The 27693-nt window shown below is 40.6% G+C and overlaps 1 protein-coding gene across 1 annotated transcript in view; it reads left to right on the plus strand.

Annotated features, from left to right (window-relative positions):
* Window positions 1-27693, plus strand: part of slc1a7b (solute carrier family 1 member 7b) — a 90006-nt gene that overhangs the window by 48803 nt on the left and 13510 nt on the right. The window contains exons 3-8 of the mRNA XM_017718725.2: window positions 1928-2143; window positions 13320-13362; window positions 17064-17295; window positions 18279-18378; window positions 19095-19328; window positions 25676-25870. Of these exons, the coding sequence (XP_017574214.1) occupies window positions 1928-2143; window positions 13320-13362; window positions 17064-17295; window positions 18279-18378; window positions 19095-19328; window positions 25676-25870 (1020 nt within the window). The remainder of the gene's footprint in view (window positions 1-1927; window positions 2144-13319; window positions 13363-17063; window positions 17296-18278; window positions 18379-19094; window positions 19329-25675; window positions 25871-27693) is intronic.

Raw genomic sequence — 27693 nt, forward strand, 5'->3', positions numbered from 1 at the left:
TGGAATCAGTGCTTTTTTCTTTGGCCAAGTTTGGGGGACTTGGCCAAGCAAGCTCTCCCAGTGGTCCCAATGGACTTGAAGAGCTGGACTGAAGGCCTTATGTGTTAGATTAACTGCCAACATCATTTTGTGGAAAAAAAAAACAAACTGTCCTTCTGGACATTCTTGATATCTACTTAGATATTCAGTTAGTTTCTTGAAATGGTAATCAGGGGCTGTCAGGACACAAACAGGACAACAAGCTATTTTCCTTGGTCTACACTCTTAGAAGAAAAGTGATGCTGTCACTGGGGCAGTTTGTGTGCACCACTGCTAGTTTAGCACTGACATACTATCTCAAATCCCACAGGGGTGCTAGAAAAATTCACATTATTGTAGAGATTTGGTTCTTTTTTCTTTTCTTTTTTTGAAAGTAGCTGTTCAAAAAACAGGACAACAAGCTATTTTCCTTGGTCTACACTCTTAGAAGAAAAGTGATGCTGTCACTGGGGCAGTTCCCCACTTGTCACTGCAGTGGTACCCTCAGGGGTACATCCCAGCACCTTTAATCAGGAAGATAATTGTACCATCATCCATATAAATGATATTTTCTCAATTCTATTGACTCCACATGTATTGGATTGATATTGTATTGATCTGATTTAAAACATTCAGTTATGAAAAGGTACAAATGCCTACTTTACCACTGGGAAAAACTCATGTAAGGTCCACCACTGGACCCTAAAACCACTGCTGTACCTTTGAGGGTAAACTTGCATTGTTTGCAGCTTGATGAATGAATCATGTACCTGTACTTTACGTTTATTTCCAACAGTCTAATGACAAGCTGGATCCTTTTTTCTTTTTTGTTACATTTAATATTTTATGTTAATCGCAAGAACCTGGTCTTTGCTCTTGGTGTGTTACTGTTCTGCTATCTGGTGTTGAGGATCGGTTCCGTTTTTGGAATCCAGCTTCCTCCCAAGGTTTCCTCCTCTTGCTCTTAGGGAGAGTTGCCTCTGGCTTACTCACTGGGGCTCGGACCTGGCTTTTCTGTGATGATGCTTTGAGAAAAAAAGCTGGGGGGTATCTGAGGCTCTGTGGCACTGAAATGCTCATATGATGGTTTTCAGTGGTCAGGAGCTTGTGAATGACCCCTAAACCCAGTGTAACTGCACTGTGTTTAGCATAATGACTGGTTAAGATGTGCTTCTACTTCCTAATTGATCAATCATGTACTAATCAGAAACGTAACCAGTTCATAATGTAACAGTCTACACATGCATAGACTCTTTTTCTTATAGTTTTATAGTCAATTAATCACAAACATATCAGAAATTTAGGTGTTTTCTACCCTCAGTGAGTATATTATGTAAGTATTTATGAAAGCTTTTTAAAAATAATAATAATGTCGGCCTCTAATGTGTCTTTCCTCAACCTTGACGATGAAAACAATGCTAAAAACATTCAAATGGTTTGGCAAATATCACCAAACACAGTCATTAGCAAACAGTTCGAAATCAGTTGTCAACCACAATCGAGTAATGAATAAAGACATCATTATTTCACGAGGTATGAAACTGTCACTGGGGCAGTACCTCTATTATCGCTGGGATGGGACCCTCAAGGGTACATCTCACTTTCTTGAGTCAGGGAACATAACCGCACCATGATCTGTTAAAATGACATTTTCTGAAATATTTTCTATTTTATTGCTCCGTTTTAAACCATTACGTTATGAAAAGGTACAGATATCTACTTTTCACCTGGAACAATGTATTTATGGTTCACAACTGGACCTTAAAACCACTGTCGTACCTTTGGATGATGTGGCCTTGATTTTTTAAAATGATGTGTGATTGATTACTATATGATGCTGTCTGTTTGAACCATAGTGGTTGATTTAAGTTCCCCTCCAACCCCCTTTCTTTCTCTCTCCTTTTCCCAGTTTAATGTCAGGCTTGGCCGCCCTGGAGCCTAAGTGTTCCAGCAGGCTGGGGCTCATCACTGTCTCCTACTACCTGTGGACCACCTTCCTGGCAGTGGTGGTGGGCATCGTCATGGTGTTGATCATCCACCCGGGCGGCGTGGCCCAGAAAGAGGACAGCGAGGACAGCAGCAAGCCCATCATGAGCTCCGCCGACGCCCTGCTTGACCTTATACGGTAAGACACTTGCCAGCTTACATATCATCATTCTTGGCAAAAAAGAATTCCCTTCAGATTGTGAGAACATGTCATGATGAATGGTCAAAAAATGAGCTGGAATGTTTGATCGCCGGTGATGCCACGGGAGCAGAACTGTCCTCTATCTCTCTCTGGGTGGCTCGGACGGTCCTCCTTGTCCTCCGTAAGTCTGTCGCAACAGAACTGGCAGTTAGTGTAGAGTCATTTATAAACCATGTTCAAGCAATGGCTTCTATGTGTCCTACAGCGGAATCACTGAACACATCAGCTTATGAAGACGATTATGAAGTGACAGCTATTGGACGTCTGAACTGTCGCTCTTATAAAGTGTTACTAGTCCAAAGTGGTATAACAACTCACAGATGAGTTAATAGATAAAATATACAACATATGAAAAATAACAGTCACTAATCTTGAGGAACTAGAGGAAAAATGGAAAGCGTCATCATTTTCTCCATTTAAAGTCAAGCTTTAAACCTTTGTCCATCTTGTCTTGCACTTTCTATGTACAGAATATGTAAAATATGGATTGTAAATGCAAATACTTGGTGTGATATATTGCTATATGTTTATTTTTGCTCAATGTTGTATTACACACTTCCATAACTTAAGAATAGCTCAGTTTGCATTGGAGTACCTGTAGTTACTGAATAATAAACCAGCATGTAATATGCCTGAGAATATAAGGGGTTAGAAAATCCAGCATGAAACTTTATAGGTCTTTAAAACATGAATCTTCAGAATGAAAACACAAATTGTTTTTATTGAAATATATATATATATATATATATATATATATGCCTTTTTAGCTCTCATGATGCTGTGTGCTGCAGCTCAACATCAACCTCACAGTAATCCGCTGCGTTATTACACAATATACATTTAAAATAAGATGATGATGAGCACATTGTTATTCTTATTGTTATCTGTTATTCTACACTAATTTTGTATTTAATATTGCAAAATTCTGGCAATAATTAATAGCATCTTTGAAAAAAGGAGGTTTGTAATAAGCAGATATGAGGCTGTATAAGGCTGACTTAATGTCACACAGTCCTAGTGTTCATTATGTGTCTTGTATGTCTGTAAATCGCTGCTGTGATTAAAGTGCAGACTGATTATTTTTGTATATTTATTTTTGTGAGAAACCCCCAGCATCACTCCACATCACTCCTACACCTTTGGGTCATGCGTCGTTCTGTTGTATGAATGTGTGGAATTGAGATTCTGACAGGTTTTGAACATTGGAACGTGTGGAATTCTGACAGGGTGTGATGTTGCACAGCGTTGCAGAGACGCTCTAAGCCTGGACGTCTCCATTAGTATTCATTACTGTCAGTTCTCCAGGCAGTGACTGATGGATGATCACCATCAGCTCCAGACAGCTGGACATGACCATCTACATCAGTAGCACACTTGGAAACTCCATGCAGCAGTTTCCTAACACTATGGCAGCAGTGCCATAGAAGGACCAAGTTGGTTCCGTGAAACACCTTAAATGGCTAGAACCATCGGTAACACTTTCTATGAATGTTACATTTGTATGAATCTATAAACACATTCATAACATGTTATAACTGTACTGTAGTGTAGTGTGGCAGAGTGAAGGGCTTTGAATGTGTCTTTACTTCCACTGCAGATCCTCTGATGTGTAGGGGGAGGGGAGGGATGGTGTAGCCCCTTCTGAAACCCACAATCATCTCCTTTGTTTTCTTCACACTGAAGCAGAGATTCTCACTGCACCAGCTCTCCAGGTGTTCCACCTCCTGCCTATAGCCAGACTCATCACTATTTGTGATGCATCCAGCCACTGCCGTATCATCTGCACACTTTACAATATGACAGTCTGGATGGACGGCTGAGCAGCCATATGTGAGCAGTGTAAACAGGAGGGGAGCCGGTGCTGAGGATGATGGTGGAGGAGGAGATGTTGTGGATCCTCACAGACTGCGGCCTGTTAGTCAGGAAGTCCAGGACCCAATTACAGAGAGAGGTGCTCAGTCCAAGTGTATGGAGTTTGTAAGCCAGGGTCTGGGGGATCATGGTGTTAAAGGCAGATGTGAAATCCACAAAGAGGATACGGACCTAAGAATCCTTACTCTCCAGGTGGGTGAGGGCAATGTGGACCACAGGAGGGGGCTCAGCACATAGCCCAGAGGGAAGCCGGTGCTGAGGATGATGGTGGAGGAGGAGATGTTGTGGATCCTCACAGACTGCGGCCTGTTAGTCAGGAAGTCCAGGTCCCAATTAGTGCAGTCAAGGGTTTAGAATTAAGAGTTCTTGGCCTTGTTGGAGTGATCTGACCATAATGTCAACAATCTGTTACCACTTTAATTGTCAGATTTGATTATTTCACTAGTAATCAAGATTAATGACTATTATCATGTGTCCTGCTGGCTACAGTTGTTTGCAAAAGTTTGAATGGTCCAGGTCAAATTACATGTTTTGTTCAAGTGAAAAAGGTTAGCTTCTACAGAGAACAATTGAACCCCTTTTATGGCCAGGGTCCACCAACAGGCCCAGAGTTTTATTAAAAAATGCTATAACTTAAGAAAAGCTCAGCCATTTTGCATTGATGTCCCTGTAGTTACTAAGTGATAAGCACTTATTATGTAATAACCCTTGGATTTTAAGGGCTGAAAAACAGTAGTTTTTTCTGCAATTTTTAAAATGTATTTGTTGAGCTTAACATATTGGCTATTTCCCACACCTCCAAACTTAATGTTGTCCAGAAATACCTCCTGAAAAATGAATATCTTAACTGGAAATTAAATAAATAAAGGATTGATTTCTGACCTCTTAGGATTTTTTTCCAAAATCCTAAAATATCGTACAGACAACATTCTGTTCAGCAACGTTCCTTGTGAAAGAGAATTTTTCCTTCTGAATGCCATAGTCTGATTTTCATAGTCTTAGTTTTGACCTTGACTACTCCTTCACTTCCACTACGTTAGCACAGCATCTAAACTATTCTGTTGCATTCAAAAATCAGATACAATTGGATCAGGGATTCATGGAAACATCAAATTTTTTTACCCCTCGAGAAATCAAAAGAATTGTTCTGGCAGTCAAAGCCAGAGAAGGAAAGAATGGGAGAGAGACCTTGTAAGGAAGTAGGAAAGCGTGATCCTCCCATTGCAGTGAACTGAAGTAGACAAAGGGTTTTTGCATTATTCTACCCTGTTCTCTATCTGAAACAACCCCTATTAAAGATTCTGCCTTTGTAGCTTCTTTAAACATCAGTATCGGTGCTGTTTATCTAAAACCTATTCAGCTTCCCAATGTCAGTGTTGTATAGATATGTTCATGGCCATAGCTAGACCTTGAGAGTTTCAGAGGGGTTTATTTTCACATAGACTGCTGTCCGCAGCCTCACTGCCATTTCATTATTACACTGAGTGCACTCACAGAAGCTATTAGCATCCAGTCTAATGAAGCTGATTTGCTGAACTCAGAGTCTGGAGAGACAAACAAAGCTGCGAATAGCTAGCCATAGCGTGCGCATTGACAGTAACGATGATAGTAATAGCAGACCAGAGGGCATAGTCCAGCGTTAATGATGAAGCAGTGATTTGCTGCTTGACTTCCACAAAGGCCAACTAGCTCGAAACTAGCACGATCAGCTTCTTCAGATCATGACGTTAAGGCTGAGCAAAGCCTAAATCAGCAGGCTGTGCAGGCCCGCCTGAGGGAAGCAAGCCCACGTCACCATATTGTGCAACACAGAGCCTAGATTTTCACCAAAACAAGCCTTTCTCATTTGGATGAGTACTTTAGCACCACGTCCAAATTTGTCCAGCTTCGGGTGCCAGCTGCAGCGCGTAGCCTGGCCTGGAAAAGATGAGCGGGCAGCTGACGTCACTGGAGATTCATCTAGATAAACGTGTTCAAATTCCGTACAAACATGACCCAGTTCGGCTCCGAGCACTTAGCACAAAACCCCCAGCGGGACTCCACCAGCTCACCTCGGCCACGTAGGGGAGCATGTCTGCCCTGCTGGAGACGTGCTAAGCGCGACAGCTTTGATTACATGTGTTTATTCAGAATGAGCAGGGCGGATGAGTGCCAGTAAGCTCATTCCCTCGAGTCGAGAGAAGCGACAACAGCTCGCCGCTGGCAGCAACTGATTGGCTTCGCTCTGGCTTTTAAAAGTTGGCAAAAGGCCTCTTTTTGCTGTTTGTCTGGGTAAACAGGTTTCTGAATGCACGACTGGGGTCCTTTCATCCTCTTTTGTCAGGCCAATAACTCGTGTCAGTTCTGCCTTCGAGGTCGAGTTTCTGACCAGCATGGGGATCATGTTGCGCGTCCATGCAAATTGGCCCAAAGATGGAAGGTGGGCTGTATTGACAGTGCTGTACTCGAATAGAGACAACCATAATGACTCACAGACCTCTTTCATCTACCACGGCCTCCCAGAAGGTCAGCCCTCGCGTTTCCGGACTGGCCACACTCTGTGGCTTAAGCGAAAAGCCCTGCTGTTGCTCATCTCTGCAAAAGCCTCTTTGAGCTTCCCAGCAGAGGGTTAGCGTATCTGAATGCGAGTGATGGTGGGCATGTGGTCAAGGCTAATGGAATATTTGTTGTTTTGTTGCTATTGTTACGAATTGTCCATGCTGTTCATCGCTCAGAAGAGGTCCAAACACCTTTAGACCTTCAGGTTCCACTACAAATTACAGTGTTGGATCAGTACCAATTAATGAGCACCACTTTACAACAAGATGACCCTTTTAAAGGGTTTATTAATGGTCTACAAATAGGTTATTAATTAAGTGAACATCTTAAAAATCATTAATAAGCAGCAACATATATATAACATATATATATATATATAGATATAATATAAAAAGGACAATAGGCTGATGAATATAAATATCTGATGAAGTATCTGAAGTAGTCCTACACTCTTCAAAAATATGGTTCTTCAAGGGTTCTTTAGTAAAGAGAATGAATCTGTATAGAACCATGCATTGTAAATAGAACCATTTTATGCTTAAACAGTTCCTTGCATGCTGAAATGGTTGTATAGAAAACTCATGGTTCTACGAGTTCCACTCATGTCTGTATATAGAACCATTTCACATGCAAATGGTTCTTTGCTTGGTTAAATGGTTCTTCAGATTGATGGAGAATGTGTTGAACATGGGTCTACATAGAACCTGTTTGAAAATGATTATAGCACCAAAAAGGTTCTTCTATTGTTCCAAGCTTGGGATCATAACATTAGAAGAACCCCTTTTGGTTCTATACAGAACCATTTTCAAAAAGGCTCTACATAGAACCATATAGAACACATTCTCCATCAAGCTGAAGAACCATCTGAAGAACAATCCGAAGAAATTTCACCAAGCAAAGAACCATTTAAGTCTGAAATGGTTCTATATATTGTGTGAGTTCTACTCATGACTGTATATAGAACTCATGGTTCTGCATAAAACTATTTCACACGCAAATGGTTTTTCATATTGATGGAGAATGTGTTGAGCGTAGTTCTATAGAACCTGTTTTAAAGTGATTATAGCACCAGAAAGGGTTCTTCTATTGTCACAACCTTGATATCATAACATTAGAAGAACACTTTTTGGTTCTATATGGAACTATTTCAAAACGGGTTTAATATAGAACCATATACAGCACATTCTCCATCAATCTAAGAACCACCTGAAGAACAATGAGAAGAAACTTCACCAAGCAAAGAACCATTTAAGTGTGAAATGGTTCTACATAGAACCATGATTTCTGTATACAATCATGATTAGTACTCATAGAACCATGAGTTCTACACAGAACCGTTTCACCATGCAAGGAACCAGTTAAGCATTAAACAGTTCCATAGAGAATTCACAGTTCTAAATAGAACCATTCCCTTCACCAGAGACCTCTTGAAGAACCATTTTTTTAATTGTACTGTAAAATTGCAGTCACTCGGAAATTTTATGATTAGGAATCCAAGCAAATTTTGCTAATTATGAAAAAAAAGATTCAATATAATAACAATTTATTGCAAAATGAACCTCAAATAAATAATAAATACATTTGTCCACAATTGCCATCAGTATTAACTACACAAACAAATTAGTAATAATAACAGTATAGGGCTGTGTAAATTGATGAATATGCAAATTCAAATTCAAGATGAACTGAAATAGTAACATAGCATTAATCAATGTGGTCCCGCTTTATATTAAGTGTCTCTAATAACTGTGTAGTTACATATCAATAACACATGTAACACCACTGTAACTACAAATGATTAAAGCAATGTTACACATGGATCACAGAAGTACAGCCTGTGTAAATACACAGGTGTGTTAACTTCAGTTCAGCCTCATGTTATTACTATATTCTTTTTGATCCACTACAAATCAGAAGTCTTTTTTTTACATATTACATATATGTTTTACATAATTACTGTGGAATAACTGTGTTGTAACAAGCTAACGTAATCACATCACATTAATTACCATCCTATAATCACCACCCTGTAATTGTATTGCACCTATATAACTGAAGTTAATGCACATCTAACAGTGACTGAATCATTAGTAATTACATTATTATTGCATATGTTGTTAAGATGTAACTACACAGTTATTAGAGACACTTAATATAAAGTGGGACCATCAATGTTTATCTATATATTAACTACCACAAAACATATTGTTATATACACTCACTGGCCACTTTATTAGGTACTTTATTATGTATTAGCTGCTTGGACCCCCTTTTGCCTTCAGAACTGTCTTAATTCTTCATAACATTGGAAGAAATTCTTCATGGACATTTCCACCTCCAGATGCAGGAAAAGGGCCACTGGCATCATGAAGGACCCCACCCATCCGTTACCCATAGACGTCACTGCAATGGCACTTCATGTCCACTTATTCATCTCTGCTGCTGTACTGAACCAGTGCCTCCACTATATCACCCCTCCACTATATCACCCCTACACATGTCACTCTATACAAGGCACTTTATACACCACCAGTATTAAGATGTGCACCTTCTACCTCGTACTCATACTGCTGTGGTTCCTGCTGCTGTTATTTGCACCTTCTATTTATTGTTTATTGTCACTTTTGTTCTTGGGAGTTAACTGGGACCTTGAGTTCACTATTTCATTCCACCCCATGTGTGATGAGAATGACAATAAACCCTTATCTTATCTTATCTTATCTTATCTTATCTTATCTTATCTTATCTAAATGCATTGACTTGCGGCCGTGTGATTGGCTGATTTGTGTTAACAAGCAACTGAACTGGTGTGCCTAATAAAGTGGCCGGTGAGTGTATCTCCATCACTTTATTTACTGCTAATGAATATATTATTTGCTGTTCAAGCAGGTTAGGAATATATACTATAGTAACTTATAGAGTTAATAACTTTTAATGCCAATGTTAATCGCATTAATTAGTGTTACTGGTTATTTATAATGCTTTAGTTTATTTCAGTGACATCATTGAATTGTATGAAGCTTTCTTGAGGAACAAGTACAACAATAAAAGAAAGTTTTATGCAGATTGGCCTGGAAATGGAGGCATGTCCCCTTTAACATACAATAAAATGTGATTACAGGCTTTAGTGGATAAAACGGATGTATAGAAGCTGCCTGAGCCATTGTGGGATCTCAGAATGGGATACGTCTGTCAGGACGTATTATATGAAAGGATTTCAGTATGATAGGATTTTCAAACCTGAGTTGTTTGGATGGATAAAAAAAGTTAAAGGACATGGTGGAAGATCACATCTAAAAGAGACCTCCTGACCACTGCGGGAGCGTGGAGTGGCCAAACACTGATCTCCGAACGATCCCTCCAAAAATCTGATTAAATGCTTCAGTGCAATGTTTTGATGAGAACAGGAAAAATCCAATAAATATCTGAATAAATATTTTCATGGCAGTGACCCAGTTGCTCTCCACATGACCCATAAATCTATTCTGTATTGGATTTGTATCTGGACATTGCTGGACAGATGTGTAGGACATTCCTATATTACATATAGTCTAAAGTAGTCTGTGAACAACCTGACGAATTAAACGTAGTGATCCTATTTTATTTAAGAGATTTTGGAAAGACACCACAGTTTACAGATGTTAAGATTGTTGACAAATTGAAGCACCAACCTTAGACGTTCTCTCACTGGACATTTTATTAGAGACACCTAACTTGTACGCCTGCTCACTGGCCACTTTATTGGAAACACTTACCTTGTATGTACATTGACTGGCCACTTTATTAGAAACACCTACCTTGAGTTTTCTTTCCTGGCCACTTTACTAGAAACATCTAGCTTGTACGCCCACTCACTGGCCACTTTATTGGAAACACCTTGTATGTACGTTGACTGGCCACTTTATTAGAAACACCTACCTTGAGTGGTCACTCACTGGCCACTTTATTAGAAACACCTACTTTAAACTTCCACTCACTGGCCAATTTATTAGAAACACCTACTTTAAACTTCCACTCACTGGCCACTTTATTAGAAACACCTACTTTAAACTTCCACTCACTGGCCACTTTGTTAGAAACGCCTACCTTGCATTGCCACTTACTGATCACCTTATTAAAAACACCTACATTCTACTTCTACCAACTACCCAAAAATGTCCAGCCAAGAGCAGCTCTGTAGTCAGAAACTGACCCCTAATGAAGGGCTAGAGGACGGGCAGCAAAAGCTCTGCATCAACAGATGATCTACAGTCTCCACCAGTAATGTAGACCTACAAGACTGTCATTGTACATTTATACATGAACAGAGCAGATCAATAGAGCTCTTACATGCCACATATTCGCAAATACAATGAATACAGTGAAGGACTTGCATTGACTGTGCAACAGTTGAATACAGTGATGGACCGGCACTGACAGCATGACAGTTCCCCCGCAGACAGAGGATGTTTTTATTGTTGAGAAAAATGTGTTTGAATCCCCTTTTCTGTGCTGAAGTGAGGGACTGAGGGTTCTCTGCTTTCACAGAAAGCCATTTGCTGCCTTACTTTCAGTGTTTTCCTATGAAAAATGCTGTTACTGGTAACACAGACATTGATACATACTGAAAAATGAATTTACTAATAAATGTATTAACAAATGTTTGACTGTTGAAGCAGAACTTCTTGAATTTCTTTAAAAAAAATCAGTGATTTTTTCCCCCTTAATTGAATACTTTGGAAATAAGTACAGACAATCAGATGTCTAAGATCAGATGGGATGTGAAACCTTAAGAATTCTGTTTTGCGCTATACTTCATTATATTCTTAGCCTTACGATAGTCGTTCGCTTCGTCTTAGACTGAGAGATTTTAATCTGTAACTTCTAATGAGCTTCACTAAACGCAGTCGTTAAAAGTGATCCTCCCACAGTTACCACATTTTCCAAGAGTTTTTTTTCTATTGCTATTTCTTCCACCATCATACAAGCGTTTGCTTAAATAACTTAAATGTTCATTTTGATTTTCTTGTTTTTCCTCCATTTTGCTGTCCTCATGCACTGGACAGAGCAGATTAAAGAGCGATATCAGCTCAAATAAATAACATGCCATTAAATTCAGAATTATCTGGAGGCCGTTAGAGTGAGCTGTAAGATGTAATGTTTTACTGAAGAAACAGAAAATCATCACCATTTTCTTAAGACGTTACTTAAGAAGACATTTAAGAAAAATGGGCCTCATCCCCCGACACGTTCCTCATTTTTTTCTTAAATTTGTTCCCTGAGAAAAAGCCTAGATCAGATTCATGACGTGTTTTTAAACCACGGAATTATTCACACCTCTGTGCTCTTGAGCGTGTGCAGATTCTGGTGTTATCTGTTTGTTCTTTGTGGGTTTTGAGAAGAAATTTCAGTAACATTTTATATGAATGTCACCTATGTAGGCATCTATAAACACATTCATAACATGCTATAATGCATTCATAAGGCATCATAAATATGGCTATAAATATTCATAAAAATGCATTAGACGTTATAGCCATGTTCATTATGTATTATGAATTGTTAACATAATGCATTATAAATACCGATAAGAGCTCATAAGCTGTATTTGTCCGCTCTAAGTAAAGTGGAGCGTACTGGACTAAAGCCTCCTCCAGGGTTTAGACTGAGGCTTCAAGTTGATGAATTTACTGAAACACTAAAACACAATAAAGCTCATTACAGGCTTCAGATGTCAGAGTTTAAACTAGAGCAACATCAGAGTTTCACCCAATGTGGGAAAGTCAATGTTCACCAATGTTAATGTTCACCACTATTAATGTACACCACTGTTCATGTTCACCACCGTTAATGTTCACCACCATTAATGTTCACCACTGTTAATGTTCACCACCGTAAGCTTGGTATTTGTCTTTACTTCACGCTGTCCAAGCTGGCACTTTGACAAACTGTTGTCCATAAACGCTGTTCATTCCTGCTTCCACAAAGGCAAGTTAAAACTATACTATACATGGTGGAAGTCATGTCCACAACATCCAGAAACACTGCCTATTTCTCTGGGCTTGAGCTCATACGGAATGCACTGATGCTCAGTGGAAATGTGTATTGTGGTCTGATGAGTCAGCTTTTCACATTTTCTCTGGGCCAAAACAGAAAAGACCATCCAAAAAAGGTTAAACGTAGTGTCTGTGATGGTATGGTGAGTTATTAGTGGGTAACCTGCACAATTGTGAACAATGGCAAAAATTCTGCTTTCAGGTCTGGAACAACTGACAGTGATGCCACAGGCATCTAAAGTACATTTAAGCTGGAACCCTCATATGGAATCACAGCTATTAGTGAGAGAAGCAAAAATTTGGAGGGAGTGTATAACATCAAATATTGTGTTTTTGTGCTGGGTTTAGTTTAATACACCTCAAACAGAATTATTGATTAATCACTGCTTTCTTTTTTATTAGCATTCCAGAGTTTGTGCAAAACTTTTTTTGGAAATGGGTTTGTACTTTACCTTGAGATACACTGTCTATATTTTATATGCAAAGCTTTTGTGAATTCGGGTCCTTGATTTTGATGTGTTCCCAAAGTTTATTTTAAAAAGACAATATGTTTTGGAGGAACATTTTTTTTTAATTTTGTTGAATCGCTATTGTACTTTGGCCAGTTGAATGGCTTTTGTATTCTTGTTGATAATAATATTGTATTAATTGTGTTTTTCCCCACACAGGAACATGTTTCCAGAGAATCTGGTTCAAGCCACCTTTCAGCAGGTAGGATATTTTGGCCATGAGTTTTGAATGCTTTTACTTCAATAACTTTCATAACGTCTATTCATATATATATATGTATTCACCTTTGACTGGCAAAGGCCTTGAAGCTGCTGAGAAACTTTTTTGAGAGTGAGACAAAAGTTTTGTACTTAAAGTGAGGACTTTTTCTTTGTGGTTTGAATCCTAAATTCTGAAAGCCTTTGAAGAGTTTAGACACTTGCTACGTTCGTTTTCAGGTGCAGTCAGGTGCACTGATGAAAGTGCTTCCTCACTCAGCAGCTGCCCCAAATTCACAATACCCCTTTAAAAGTACTGCACACGAAAGAGTGGAGAAATAGGCCTTGCATTTCTGTGTAGGAATAGATCAGACACAGCAGTGCTGCTGGAGGTTTTAAACACTGTGTCCACTCACTGTCCACTCTATTAGACACTCCTGCCTTGTCGGTCCACCTTGTAGATGTAAAGTCAGAGACGACAGCTCATCTGCTGCTGCACAGTTTGTGTTGGTCATCCTCTGGTCCTTCATCAATGGTCACAAGACGCTGCCCACAGTCGGCTGGATGTTTTTGGTCCTCGGTCCAGCAGCGACACTGAGGTGTTTACAAACCTCCAGCACCACTGCTGTCTGTGATCCAGCACAACATATGCTTTGCTGAGCAGGAACCGCCACCCAAATAATACCTGCTCTGTGGGGGTCCTGACCATTGAAGATCAGGACGAAAGGGACAGATGGACTACAGTCTGTAACTATAGAATCACAAAGTGCTCCTACATGCTCACTGGAAAGGTCTTTTTGTGGGGACACATGGCTGGAAAAGTTCATATCAGGATATTTTTAGTATATGATGAATATTTTTATGATTGTCGTTTGTTTACTATCTATTACTATTTACTGTTGTTTACAATCCTAGTAACAAACTATGCACCATTTACATCTTTTCTGCTTGGTTTTTGCAACCAGCTTGTAAAAGATGCTGGCAATTCAACTATACATATCACGATCAATTTGACCACCATTAACCACAGTCAGATTTCATCATTCAAATGCACTTAAAAGCTATAAAAACTCCACTTTCTCTGCCTGATCTGCACATTTGACACTGCACAGTAACCATGGCGACATAAGTAACCCATAGCAGAAAGCCTTTTTCTTTCTTTTTTTTTAACTTTTTTTGTGAATTTCATTACTTTATGACACAGGTCAGACTTCAGTGTAAGGTACTGTATTACGGAGAGAACTTGTTCAACTGGTAATGAGTACGGTCAATACGCTGAAGGTAAATTTAGTTTTTCTTTGAATTAACACCCTGTCAACCCCCGGTCTTGTTTTTCCTTTTTCATTCCCTTCTTTAAGTTCTCTTTTGTTAGAAAGTCCATAGGCATTAATATGGAGTTGGTCCCCCTTTGCAGCTCTAACCATGCTTCTGGGGAGCTTTCTACAAGACTTTGGGGTGTGCCGGTGGGAATTATGGCCTATTCATTCAGTGGAGTGCTTGTAAGGTCAGACACTGATGTTGGACAGAAGGGCCTGGCTTGCAATCTTGTTCTAGTTCATTCTAAAGGTGTTTGATGGGGTTGATGTCAGGGCTCTGTGAGCTCTTCCACACCAAACTCACCCAGCCAGGCCTTTATGGAGCTGCTTTGTGCGCTAGGGCTCAGTCATGCTGGAACAGAAAAGGTTCTTCCCTAAACTGTTCCCACAAAGTTGGAAGCTTGTATTTGTCCAGAATGTCTTGGTTCTGCTGAAGCATAAATATTTCCCTTCACTGGAACTAAGGAGTCTAGACCAATCCCTTAAAAATAACCCCATAGCATTATCCCTCCTCCACCAAACTTTACACTTGGCACATTGCAGTCAGGCAAGTAATGTTCTCCTGGCAACCGCCAAACCCAGACTCCTTCATCAGACTGACAGATAGAGAAACGTGGAAACACATTTGCAATGATCCAGAGTCCAGTTTTACACCAATTGCCCAATGTTTGGCATTGTGCTTGGTCATGTAAAGCTTCCACGCAGCTACTTGACCATGGGAACTCTTCCATGAAGCTCAGTTTTTGTGCTGATGTTGATGCCGGAGGAAGTGTGGAAATTTGCAGTTATTGATCAGCAGAGTATTGGCGACTTTTATGCACTACGCTCCTGAGCACTCGCCAACCCACTCTGTAACTTTGCATGGTCTGACACTTCGTGGCACGTCAGAGTTACTGTTGTTCCTAATTTCAACAATACCACTCACAGTTGATCGTAGAATATCTAGGAGGGAAGAAATTGTGGCATCCTATTACAATACTATGCTAGAATTCAGTGGGCTCTTTAGGCCCTCTTTCACAAATGTGTGTAAAGGCAGGCTGCATGGCTAGGTGCTTGATTTTATACACCTGTGGCAATGAGACTGAATGAAATATCTGAAATCAGTGATTAAGATGTGCGTCACAATTTGGCCAAGTAGTGCAAGTTCCATTACGTTGCGCATGGAACTCCACAAATACCAACGTTACTTAACCCCCTTAAAATCCTTGGCTACTACAAAGTCCTCAATTCAAGCTATTCTTAGGTTATAGAAGCGTGTGATAAAATGTAATAGCTGACTTAATAGGCTGTGACAACTTTCTGACAACCTTGTGGAGACCATGTAAACAGCACCATCTTTGGACAATCTCAAAGCAACGCTGTAAGAAACTGGACAATGTTGTGACAATGTTGGGTGTTTGCAAGGGCACTGTGGTAAATTTGTTTATCGCTAATGCAAATAGGCCTTCATGGGGCTCTCCAGGAAAGCCTTTGGTTAAACTTGGATATAACACTAACTAACTTAGCTGGTTTTATATAAAACTTGGTGTCATCTTGTATCAAACCGTATTGCTTCTATAATGTTGATATCTCATTATGACCTGTAATTATTGGCACATGATGCTGCGGATTTTCATGTTTGTATTGAAAAAATGTCATTCTGCACCTCATAGCAATACACGGCCAATGTCAGCATGAAGCCACGCAAATGTTGGCAAGGTGACCACATTACCTGCAAAACTGAAGGATTATCAGAGAAGATCTTTAGCTATTAAGTTTATTCAAGACATGGAATGATATCAAAAAGTCAATATCAAGTTTATTTTACATTTATGGCATCTGGCAGACACTCTTATCCAGAACAACTTATAATTTGATTATTTTTTACACAGGTAGGTGAAGGCGGTGTTAGGAGTCTTGCCCAAGGACCTTTATTGGTATTGCGTTTACCAAGGCGGGGATTGAACCCCAGTCTACAGCGTAGAAGGCAAAGATGTTACACACTACACTAACCAACCACCTACCAAACCTGATGAAATTGAAGAGTTCATGATGCAGTTATTTAGTTTCTAAGGAACCCATTCAAATAGTAATAGCTGAGAATTCATGATGCACTGAATCATTTCCTAAAGAATCAAATCAAAAAGCGAACAAACTGCTTAAAGAATGCCACCAAGGTGAATCTTGGTGTGGTCTGAGTATCAGTGATTCAAACTTTTCAAACTTCAAATTTGAAAATTCATGATGCACTGAATGATTTCATAAAGAATATGGTAACTTGGCGAATTATGGTAAAATTCAAGCTGATGCACTGAATCATCTAATGAATGGAAGTTGAATCTTGATGAGGTCAGAGGTTTCCGCAGCTGGTATATTCAGTAACCTGTGTTCTTCCACTCCTCTTCCTCAGTACCGCACCAACAGTGTCCCCATCATGAAGACACCCAAGACCACAGTGAGCAGCCTGACGGAGACGACCACGCGTCGGCCGCTCATCTATGATGTACAGGACGATAATGGTTCCGATGTCCAGAACTTCCAGCTGGACCTGACGCCTCCACCGGATGTGGTGTTCCGAACACTGCCTGGAACCAGCGAAGGCATGAACGTACTGGGCATCGTCATCTTCTCCGCTACAATGGGTGAGACATAAAATTCTCTGTCACTCAACTGTTTTAGGAAAAAGACTGAAGAGTCGGTAAACTAAATTTTCTCATTCCACCTTCATCAAGGTTCAGCGTTCCAGGTATCAATTAAGGTGGATCGGGAAAATTTGAGCAAGTTGCTGGTGAATATGAAGCTGACTTCAGCCTCATATGTTGAGCTACATTTTATGAGAAACTGTTCTGCTTTTACAGACAAGTTTCCTGCTGGAGATGCAAGAAAAGTGGCTATTCATGTTACATAGTTACAGCCAAAATGGTAAAATGGATATAAAATGTTGCTTCCAAGGTGGTTTGATTTGTGTTTGTCTTGACCCAAGAATCCTCTCCTTGGATCACCACCTTATCGTGGTGGAGGGGTTTGCGTGCTTGAATGATCTTAGGAGCTATGTTGTCTGGAGCAAAAGCTCCTGGTAGGGTCTCCCATGGCAAACTGGTCCTAGGTGACAGGTCAGACAAAGTGTGATCCATAATAACCCCTATGAGAAGACAAGAACAGGATTTGTGTACCCTGCCCGGATCAGGGTTACCGGGGCCCCACCCTGGAGCCAGGCCTGGGGGAGGGGCTCGCCAGCGAGCGTCTGGTGGCCGGGCATTTACTCATGGTGCCCGGCCGTGCCCAGCCCGAAGGAGCTACATGAGTCCCCCCTCCCATCGACCCACCACCAATGGGAGGGGCAGTAGTAGGGGTTCGGTGCGTTGTGGATCGGGCAGTGTCCGAAGGCGTGGGCCTTGGCGTTCTGATCCTCGGTTGCTGAAACTGGCTTTTGGAACTTGATTTTTGTTGAAAGGACAAAATGGCTCTTCTTACCATTTGGGTTGCCAAATCCTGGTATAGACCATGGTGGCACAACGGGAGGATGTTAGTAGACATGTTTACAACAAATTCCTCATTTTGACTAGAGTGCTAATTTAATGAAGCTTAAGTTAAGAAACTGGACTAACATCAGTTTTGTGTTCAGGCATTATGCTGGGTAGGATGGGGCCTAACGGCAGCGCGCTGGTCAACTTCTGCCAGAGTCTGAACGAGGCGGTGCTGAAAATCGTGGCCATCGTCATCTGGTGAGTCCTTCATCCACACCACTATACATGGAGATGAACCACCTTACCATGACCACGTCATCTGAACACAGATTTTACGAGTCATACTCAACCTTCCCAATCTTCTCCAAACTCTCCTTAGAGGATTCACAGCCTGGTCAGATTAAAACTACGCAGCATCTTCTGTGCTCTCACTTTCTGCCCAAATCACTTAAACTGCAGGCTTATTAATATCCATACAGTCCATACGGTCCAGATAGGGGAAACCAAGCTGCGAAAACGGTCTGTTTTGAATTTGCTGTTGGTGTGATGTCAACACAAACACATACAACTGCTCAATCAGCCTAGAGCATCCGAGCCCCGCCCATTCACATTGAAGCTATAAGGAGTGTTTAAGCCGCGAATGCTCAATACAGCCACCGAGCCTCAAATCAGAACATACATCAGTCTTAAAGGCACAGAAACAGCCCGTTTAGTTCTAAGTTCTGTTGAAAAATAGTTGTGTAAAAACTGTGTTGGCTCATAAAACTATTTACATGATATGAGCGAACTTTAGAGAAGTCAGAGTACAAGAAAATGTAAGATATGGGTTTTTAACTTATAACAGTATTAAAGGGCTAAACTATAATGTGTCCAGCTTGAATCTGTTAAGGAAAACGATGCGAACGCTTCTTCAGATTAGGATCAGGGCTACAATTTCAATGGAAAAAGAAAGCATCCTGTTTGTGCTGGCGCAGGTATTTCCCGTTTGGAATCGTGTTCCTGGTGGCGGGAAAGATCCTGGAGATGAGCGACCCGTCAGACATGGGGAAGAAGCTGGGCTTTTACGCCATCACCGTGGTGATGGGTCTCATCCTCCACGGCCTCTTCATCCTGCCCAGCATGTACTTCTTCATCACCAAGAAAAGCCCCATAGTCTATATCAGGGGGATCCTGCAGGCCCTGCTCATCTCCCTGGCAACTTCCTCCAGGTAACTATGATACCCAAGGCACATCAAAAGTTTGGGGACGCTATGCTTTCAGAAAATTGACGTCAATCTAATGGGTTCATAATTTCCACATGAATAAAATGTGGTCGTTATTCAGTTTTTGACATAGTTTGAAAATGCCGAGTCCAATGACTTGCAAAACAATGTGGCTCCATTGACTTACATTAAAAGTAAAGTGTGTGTTTTGCTTCTACGATACGAGGTTTTATTACGACAGCAGCGATGCCGATTCAGAACTCACGAACCGATGATGTTACCAAATTGTTTCCACAATTCATCATTCATAAATTATATAAGTTAAAACATTAGGCATCTACTTGTGGCATAAAAAAACATAATCATAATCATAAACAAATAGTTACTTAGCAACTCGCGTTGTTTTGATAGTTAAGGAGTTAATTATAATCTCGCTACGTTTCTTAAAGCGTAATTAATCATTATTAAGTGGTTACAACAGTGACACAATTCACACATCACTCTGACCATCAGGACCCTGTGTCCAGAGTGAGTTTGGGAAGGTTTCCGCTGTGATTCAGTCAATAATCCAGTTCAGAAAACCACCATTCAGACCTGTTTACATCCATTTAAATCTCCTTTCAAATGGCTGACTGCACATGTATGACCTACAACTTTCACTTCTGTCGTCTGATTGACTCAGAATCTGATTGACTCTGATTGACTCAGAATCTGATTGACTCTGATTGACTCAGAATCTGATTGACTCTGATTGACTCAGAATCTGATAATTAGAAATTTACAGCTAAAAACAAGTAAAAACGACTGAAATATACTACACTGTGCACTTTCCCTCTTTCCCTTAAAATCACACACATGAACAGATAAGTAACAATAAATATTTACCTTTGTCTTGAAAAACATCTGATATTAAATATGCAACTCAAAGTTTTCATTAAAAAATAAAGCTGTGTATCAGAATTTTATGCACTCGGCCTGAAGGACAGAAAATCAATAAAAAGCATGTCCGGCTTATGCTTATTGTTTATTTTTACTCATAATGACCAATAAAGTGAATCTGAGGTGCCACTTGTTTTCAAGATCTCTATAAGCAAAAAAAATACAAAATTTTTGGATGAAAAATGAGCCAAATTCATAGAGATATCAAATTTCTGTTTGCATTTACATGTAAAAAAAACAATATGCAGCATGTGTGACTGTTTCTTGTAAATACTTTATAATTGCAATTGTAATTGACCCAAAATACCAAAACCAAAATCCCCCAAAATCTAGGATTCTAAGGGTTACTATATACTTTTTCACATATAAATAATAAGTAATTGACCCCTTTATGAAGTTAACTTTTATAAATATATATTGCATTACTTAATACATTAAATACAGTACAGTTATGGAAATTTCCAGTGCTTTAATTATTTGCACATCAACAAGCAAATGGTTAATAAATCCAACAGTAGTATTTTGGAATTCCTAACAAACTATTAGTCAATGATTGATTCAAATAGCAAATTAATAAATGACATTAATTTGCTATTCATATGAGCCTGCTATTATAATGTGCTACAGAATTGTTATGCCTCAGTCACATGACAACAACAACAAAACATAATGTCTAAATATTTCAATGAAAACACATCAAAGTTCCTCTGTGAAGCAATGTAGTGTGTGAACAATAGACTTGTGCTGCCTTATTATTTGATGAACAAATATGCAATAAAAAAACAGACGTGTTTAAAGACAGAAACACTCAAGCAGTTCAGGTCTCAGAAATGACCTAATTTTATGCCTCCTACACTAAGACAAGAGTGATGATGCAAATTTCTGTTTACAGCCTGCGCAAAAGTTTGCGCAGCCCTGGTCAAATTTCTAGGGTTTGTTGTTTTAATGCACAGTTCCTCGCGGAGTTATGCAGTTATGCACAGTTATGTAATTAAACACACTGGGCGATGAAATAATAACCTAAACAGTGTTGTATCAGAATCAGAATCAGAATCCTTTATTGATCCCAGAGGGAAATTGTAGTTGTTGTTACAGTTGCAACCGTTTATGTGAAAGAATAAACACTTTAATAATTTAAAACAAAGATAAAGAGAAATTTGCAATATGTGCACGAAATTTGAGTTCTTATGAATACAGTAAAGTGGCGGTGACTGTGATAATAAATATGAGTCATCTACTATAAAGCAGTTCAAATTATTGCATACATTATTATTATTATTACCCATATGAACAGTTTGGTATTGAGTTTAGCACAGATGATCCACACTTTGTGAATCACACACTGAGGGAGGAGTTATAGAGTTTGATGGCCACAGGTAAGAATGACCTCCTGTGCTGCTCTGTGGTCATTTCGGTAGAATGAGTCTTGAGCTGACTGAGCTCCTGTGTCTCATCACCGTGTCGTAGAGTGGGTGGGAGCCATTGTTCATAATGGCCTGCAGCTTAGACAGCGTCCTCCTCTCCGACACGGCCGTCAGCAAGTCCAGCTCCACACCCACAACATCACCAGCCTTGCGGATCAGCTTCTTGAGTCTGTTGGCATCTGCCACCCTCAGCCTGCTTCCCCAGCATGCAACAGCATAGAGGACAGCACTCGCCACCACAGACTGATAGAAGATCCTGAGCATAGTCCGGCAGATGTTGAAGGACCTCAGGCGCCTCAGAAAATAGAGACGACTTTGGCCCTTCCTGTAGAGGGCGTCAGTGTTCTTAGCCCAGTCCAGTTTATTGTCAATATACACACCCAGATATTTGTAATCATCCACAGTGTCCACACTGACCACCCTGATGGACACAGGGGTCACCGATGCCTTGTCCCTCCTCAGGTCCACCACCAGTTCCTTTGTCTTTGTTACATTGAGCTGCAGGTGGTTCTGCTCACACCATGCGACACAGTCCTTCACTGTCACCCTGAACTATGCAGAAGTAATGGCACTGTAGAACACAAAACAACTTGAACCCAATGAATGGATAGAAATAACAACCCAGCATGAAGTTCATTATAACAAGAAGAAGCTAAGCCATACAAATAAGCTGACCAAAGACTGACCTCAGGGTTCAGATACAACTGAGTAACTAAAAGCCGTGATTTTCTTTAAAAACGATCACGAAAGAGAAGACGTCTATAAGGACCAAAGTTACAGATGTAAAGCGTGACTAAGACACAGCTGTAAAGGTGCTCCAGACTCACACAAGAAACCAAACATCAATTAGAGGATGTGCTGAAGAGTGAGGTCACGGCTATAAAAGCAATAACAAGCTCGGTGACACGCGTTAGAGGGAGAGACTCTGCAGGAAAACCATGGTAACGCGCTGCCTCTCATGTCTGATTCATTCATGTAGAACATGACAAAACAAAGCAAGACGTACGTACAAACTTCAAGACTAGCTAAGTCAAGTAGAGCAGGGCTTAGAAAGAATTCCAAACATGCAAAAGACAGAAAAACCCTTTCAGTCATTCAATTTCCAGTCAAATCGGAAATCATCAGGAAAAAAAACATGTATTTGATCCGTTAAAAGGCAAAAAGGTTTTATTGCACAATTATAAAATCTTAGAATAACTTAAGCAGTTTGCATTGAAGTCCTTGTGGTTACTGAATAATAACCCTTGGTATGTAATCAGCCTGGGATTTTAAGGGGTTAACACAGTTGCAAAACTTTCTCTGTTTACTGTACACTCCTCACTTTCATCCATCCTTTCAAGCAGTAGAGCACAACTGAGAGTGCATCATCATGAGTAACGTCCCGGCTGGAATCAAGCGGTGGCTGAGTGATGTTGTTTGCTATGAAACACGACTTCGGAAAAAGTAAAGCAAAGAAGTCCTGAATAATCTATCATCCATTTTCTAAGCCGCTTCTCCGTCACGGGGGTGCTGGAGCCTATCCCAGCAGTCATCAGGCAGAAGGCAGGATACACCCTGGACAGGTCACCAGTCCATCGCAGGGCAGACAGACAGACAGACAGACACCCAGGGGCAATTCAGTATGTCCAATTGGCCAGACAGCATGTCTTTGGACTGTGGGAGGAAACCAGAGAACCCGGAGGAAACCCACGCAGACACGGAGAGAACATGCAAACTCCACACAGAGAGGACCCCGGTCACCCGGCCGGGGAATCGAACCCAGACCCTCCTTGCTGTGAGGTGACAGCGCTACCCAACGCGTCACTGTGCCCCCGAATGATCTACCACATATGGTTAATATTGCCAGTTTCTTCCTGACAAACAAGCAGCATTCTGGACAGTGTGGATAAAGTGGACATTCATTGGATAGCTGACTTTCTCTCCTTGATTTCTCAGGAAAGGAACATCCAAAATGACCAAACCAACAATTTCTCACACCTGAAAGCCAAACTATAACCAAACCTACATCAACAGTCTGAACATCATGTTTCAGAAAAGCAGAACACTGATGCTTTAGTCATTAAGGGACCGGCTGAACAGCGCAAAGCATATTTTTTGTTAGATGGAAACATGCAACAGCATATTTTACATATCAAGCATAACAACTCCATATTCAGTCATCAGTGATGCACTTCAGTCCTGGATGCATACACGGACTGCGGTGGTGCTCAGGCCACAGCACCCCAGCATTTCAGGCTTCATTAACTGACACTGCTGAAAGTAACGAAAGCATAAATGAATATATTAAATAATTAATTAAACAATCAGAACCTTCTCGTTGGGAGTGACAAGGCTGGACAAGATTAGAAATGAGCAGACGGGTGTCAGAGCTGATGTGTGACAGAAGGATAGTAGCAAGAGTGAAAGGGAAGGTTTACAAGACAGTAGTGGTCCTGCTATGATGTATGATTTGGAGACTGTGGCTCTGTCTAAAAGACAGGAGGCTGAGCTGGAGGTGGCGGAGATGAAGATGCTGAGATTTTCGTTGGGAGTGACAAGGATGGACAAGAATAGAACTGAGCAGATCAGAGGGACGGTGAAGGTGGAGCAGTTTGGAGATAAAGCCAGAGAGGCCAGGTTGAGATGGTTTGGACATGTGTTGAGGAGGAATAGTGGATATATTGGGCAAAGAATGTTGGAGATGGAGCTGCTGGGTAGAAGGAGAAGAGGTAGACCTCAGAGAAGGTTTATGGAGGTAGTGAAGGTGGACATGGAGATGGTTGGTGTGAAAGTAGAGGAGGCAGTGGATAGGGCAAGATGGAGGCAGATGATCCGCTGTGGCGACCCCTAAAGGGAGCAGCCGAAAGAAGAAGAAGAATTAAACAATCAGAAAACATGAGACATTTATAGGCTCTTCCACTGATGTGACATTTATTAGCTCTTACTTCACAAGTAACTAATCATAGACTAATCTGGTATTTAAAGTTATTCTTAACTGTTCAATGTGTCCACATCTTGTTTTAGTAGATGCACATCGCTGTTGCCAAAAGAAAACCTTGTATCTCCATTTTTGTCGTTTTTCAGTTTTTGGCATGATTTGAAATTACATGTTGCACTTTGCATTGTGTGTAAATTTCAAGATTAATGGACTAAAAGAAATAAACCAAAATGACTTGGAAAGACGTCCGGTTCCATTGACTTACATTCAAAGTAAAGTAGGTTTTTTCCTTCTCCTGTAAAGTGACCATTTTGGAGATACGAGATTTTCTTCCGACAGCAGTGATGCGCTTCTATATCTCTACATATGTGCATACATTTTACATGATGTTGGCATCAAATTCGAAATGGGCATATATTTTTAAAAAAACAATAAAATTTCTCAGTTTCAACATCATGTTGTCTTTGCAGTATTTTCCTTTAAAAATATGGTTTACATGTTTTGCATTCTGCACATATACATACATACACAGATAGATAGATAGATAGATAGATAGATAGATAGATAGATAGATAGATAGATAGATAGATAGATAGATAGACAGACACTAGGGACAAAATCTCGTCTCCAATTTTGCTGTCTATCATTTTTTTAACATGACTAAAAATCCCCTTTAAATTGAGAAAATTACTTGCAAGTAATCGTTTTTCCATTATCATCCATCAAAAGTTAGAAAGGTTTTCCGTCTCCTGTAAATTGACCTTTTAGGAGATACTAGGCTTTGTTCAGCCCTGATATATAGAGTGAACAGAGTGTTAGAGCAAAGTAGTGGCTCTATAATGAAATGACCATTAGCATGAATAAAGTTGAAGAATAGCAGATGTGGCCTCCAACTAAAGCGGAAATGATTGATGATCTTAATGTGGCATCAAAGCCGATGCAAAGGGGCTGATTCACTCTCTAGATGACTGGACGTTGTATTACAGTAACTCTAACAAACCACAGGTCATAAACGTGGATGTGACAAGACGATTCCTTTCTTCTTTAACCAGTCCGTCCTTCTGTTGTTCCAGCTCTGCCACGCTGCCTATCACCTTTAAGTGCCTGCTGGAGAACAATCACATAGATCGCCGCATCATCCGCTTTGTGCTGCCTGTGGGAGCCACCATTAACATGGACGGAACGGCGCTCTACGAGGCCGTGGCCGCCATCTTCATCGCTCAGGTCAACAACTACGAGCTGGACTTCGGCCAGATCATCACCATCAGGTAAAGACTGCCCCTCCATCGCGATTTTACTCTGAGATGTTTATGGTTACTGTTCTTTTGAAAGGCTATTTCACTGGAGTTACTGCTTTAAATTCCAGCACTGCTGTGTCTGATCCACTCAGACCAGCGCAACACACACTAACACACCACCACCCAAATAGTACCTGCTCTGTGAGGGTCTCCATAGGGGTCCTGACCACTGAAGAACAGGGTAGCAAAGTATCAGAGAAACAGATGGACTACAGTCTGTAACTGTAGAACTACAGAGTGCAGCTATTTCAAGATTTTAAACCTTTTCCTACCAAAACATAATAATTAAATAAAAGCATTGCTGCAATATGTTGCAGACGTATTTTCAGTTCACAGAAACCATTAAGTTTTCTCTGAAGACGACACTGAAGTCTCGTCTCCTGATGCCTCCTGAGAGCTTTTTCACGTGGCAACTTTCCATGGCCACACCTCCTGCCCTCCTATGGTAGCCTGGCCAGTGGGAGGACGCGACAATACATTACGCCTAACGCAGTTTTCACGTGGGATTAGATCATGATTTGAGACCCCCGTGTTCTGGGAGAGAGTGACTAAATGTTGTGTTTACACAAAGGTCAAAACAGAGTCCAGAGTGTGGTTGCATTAATGAGGGGGCACATTATATTTTAAGGGTTAGATACAAATGATAATTTATTTTAAGAAAAAGAATATGATGATTATAAATTACATTTTTTTTATCCCACAACCGGGAAAATTCCACCTCCGCGTTTAACCCATTCGTGACATGAAACACCACATACACACTAGGGGGCAGTGAGCACACTTGCCCAAAGCGGTGGGCAGCCCTATCCACAGTGCCCGGGGAGCAATTGGGGGTTAGGTGTTTTGCTCATTGTCATGGACTGTCAGCACTGCGGATCGAACCGGCGACCTTCCAGTTAAAGGGCCAATTCCTTAACCTCCACCCCATGACTGCCCCAGCGATCATCATGCCTCCAGCCCAGCTGTTTAAATGATGGCTTTGTACATAATAACCTGTGGGGGTGGCTTCAGTAACACACTATTGCACAATGTTGCCTCAGGGCAACAAGCCCATTTCCCTCGCTTTACAATGACAGGGTTAACAATAAAGGGAACAGTTTGAGTATGTCAACAAAAAGCATATTCTGGACACTTAGTGGTCACATTTAAACCTCTTTTTTAAGAGTCAGTATCATTTTTTTTGGTATTAGAATTTACAGAAATATGTTTGTTGCTTAAAAGCAACAATGTGTGACAGTGGAATGGATGTAGCCAGGCGCCACTTCTTCAGGTAACATGCCTCTACATCATTTCTTCCCACTGTCAAACAATGTTGCCTCTACATTTATGGCATTTGGCTGACGCTCTTATCCAGAGCGACTTACAGTTTGATCATTTTACACAGGTAGGCGAAGGTGGTGTTAGGAGTCTTGCCCAAGGACTCTTATTGGTACAGTGTAGGGCGCTTACCCTGGAGGGGGATTGAACCCCTTTCTGCCGCATAGAAGGCAGAGGTGTTACCCACTACACTAACCTCTAGGCAACGCACACCAAAATGACCTCTACACACCTTATTTAAAAAAAAAGTTTTAATATTTAATAATCAGGTCCGTTTTCTGAAAGAAAAGTGAACAAATGTTATTTTTTTATATTGCTGTCATAACGTGTGCAGTAGAGAGTTAAGACCAAAGTATTCTAGTCTATGTGAGGCACAGAGCATCAAAATCATGAGCAGTAATAATTTCATTTACAGCAACAACCTTAGATCTAAGGGATCATATGTTCAACAGGTCTAGATTTAGGCCAAAGGTGCT

This window comes from Pygocentrus nattereri, chromosome 9 (genome assembly GCF_015220715.1).
Source record: "Pygocentrus nattereri isolate fPygNat1 chromosome 9, fPygNat1.pri, whole genome shotgun sequence".
NCBI classification, from domain to species: Eukaryota; Metazoa; Chordata; class Actinopteri; order Characiformes; family Serrasalmidae; genus Pygocentrus; species Pygocentrus nattereri.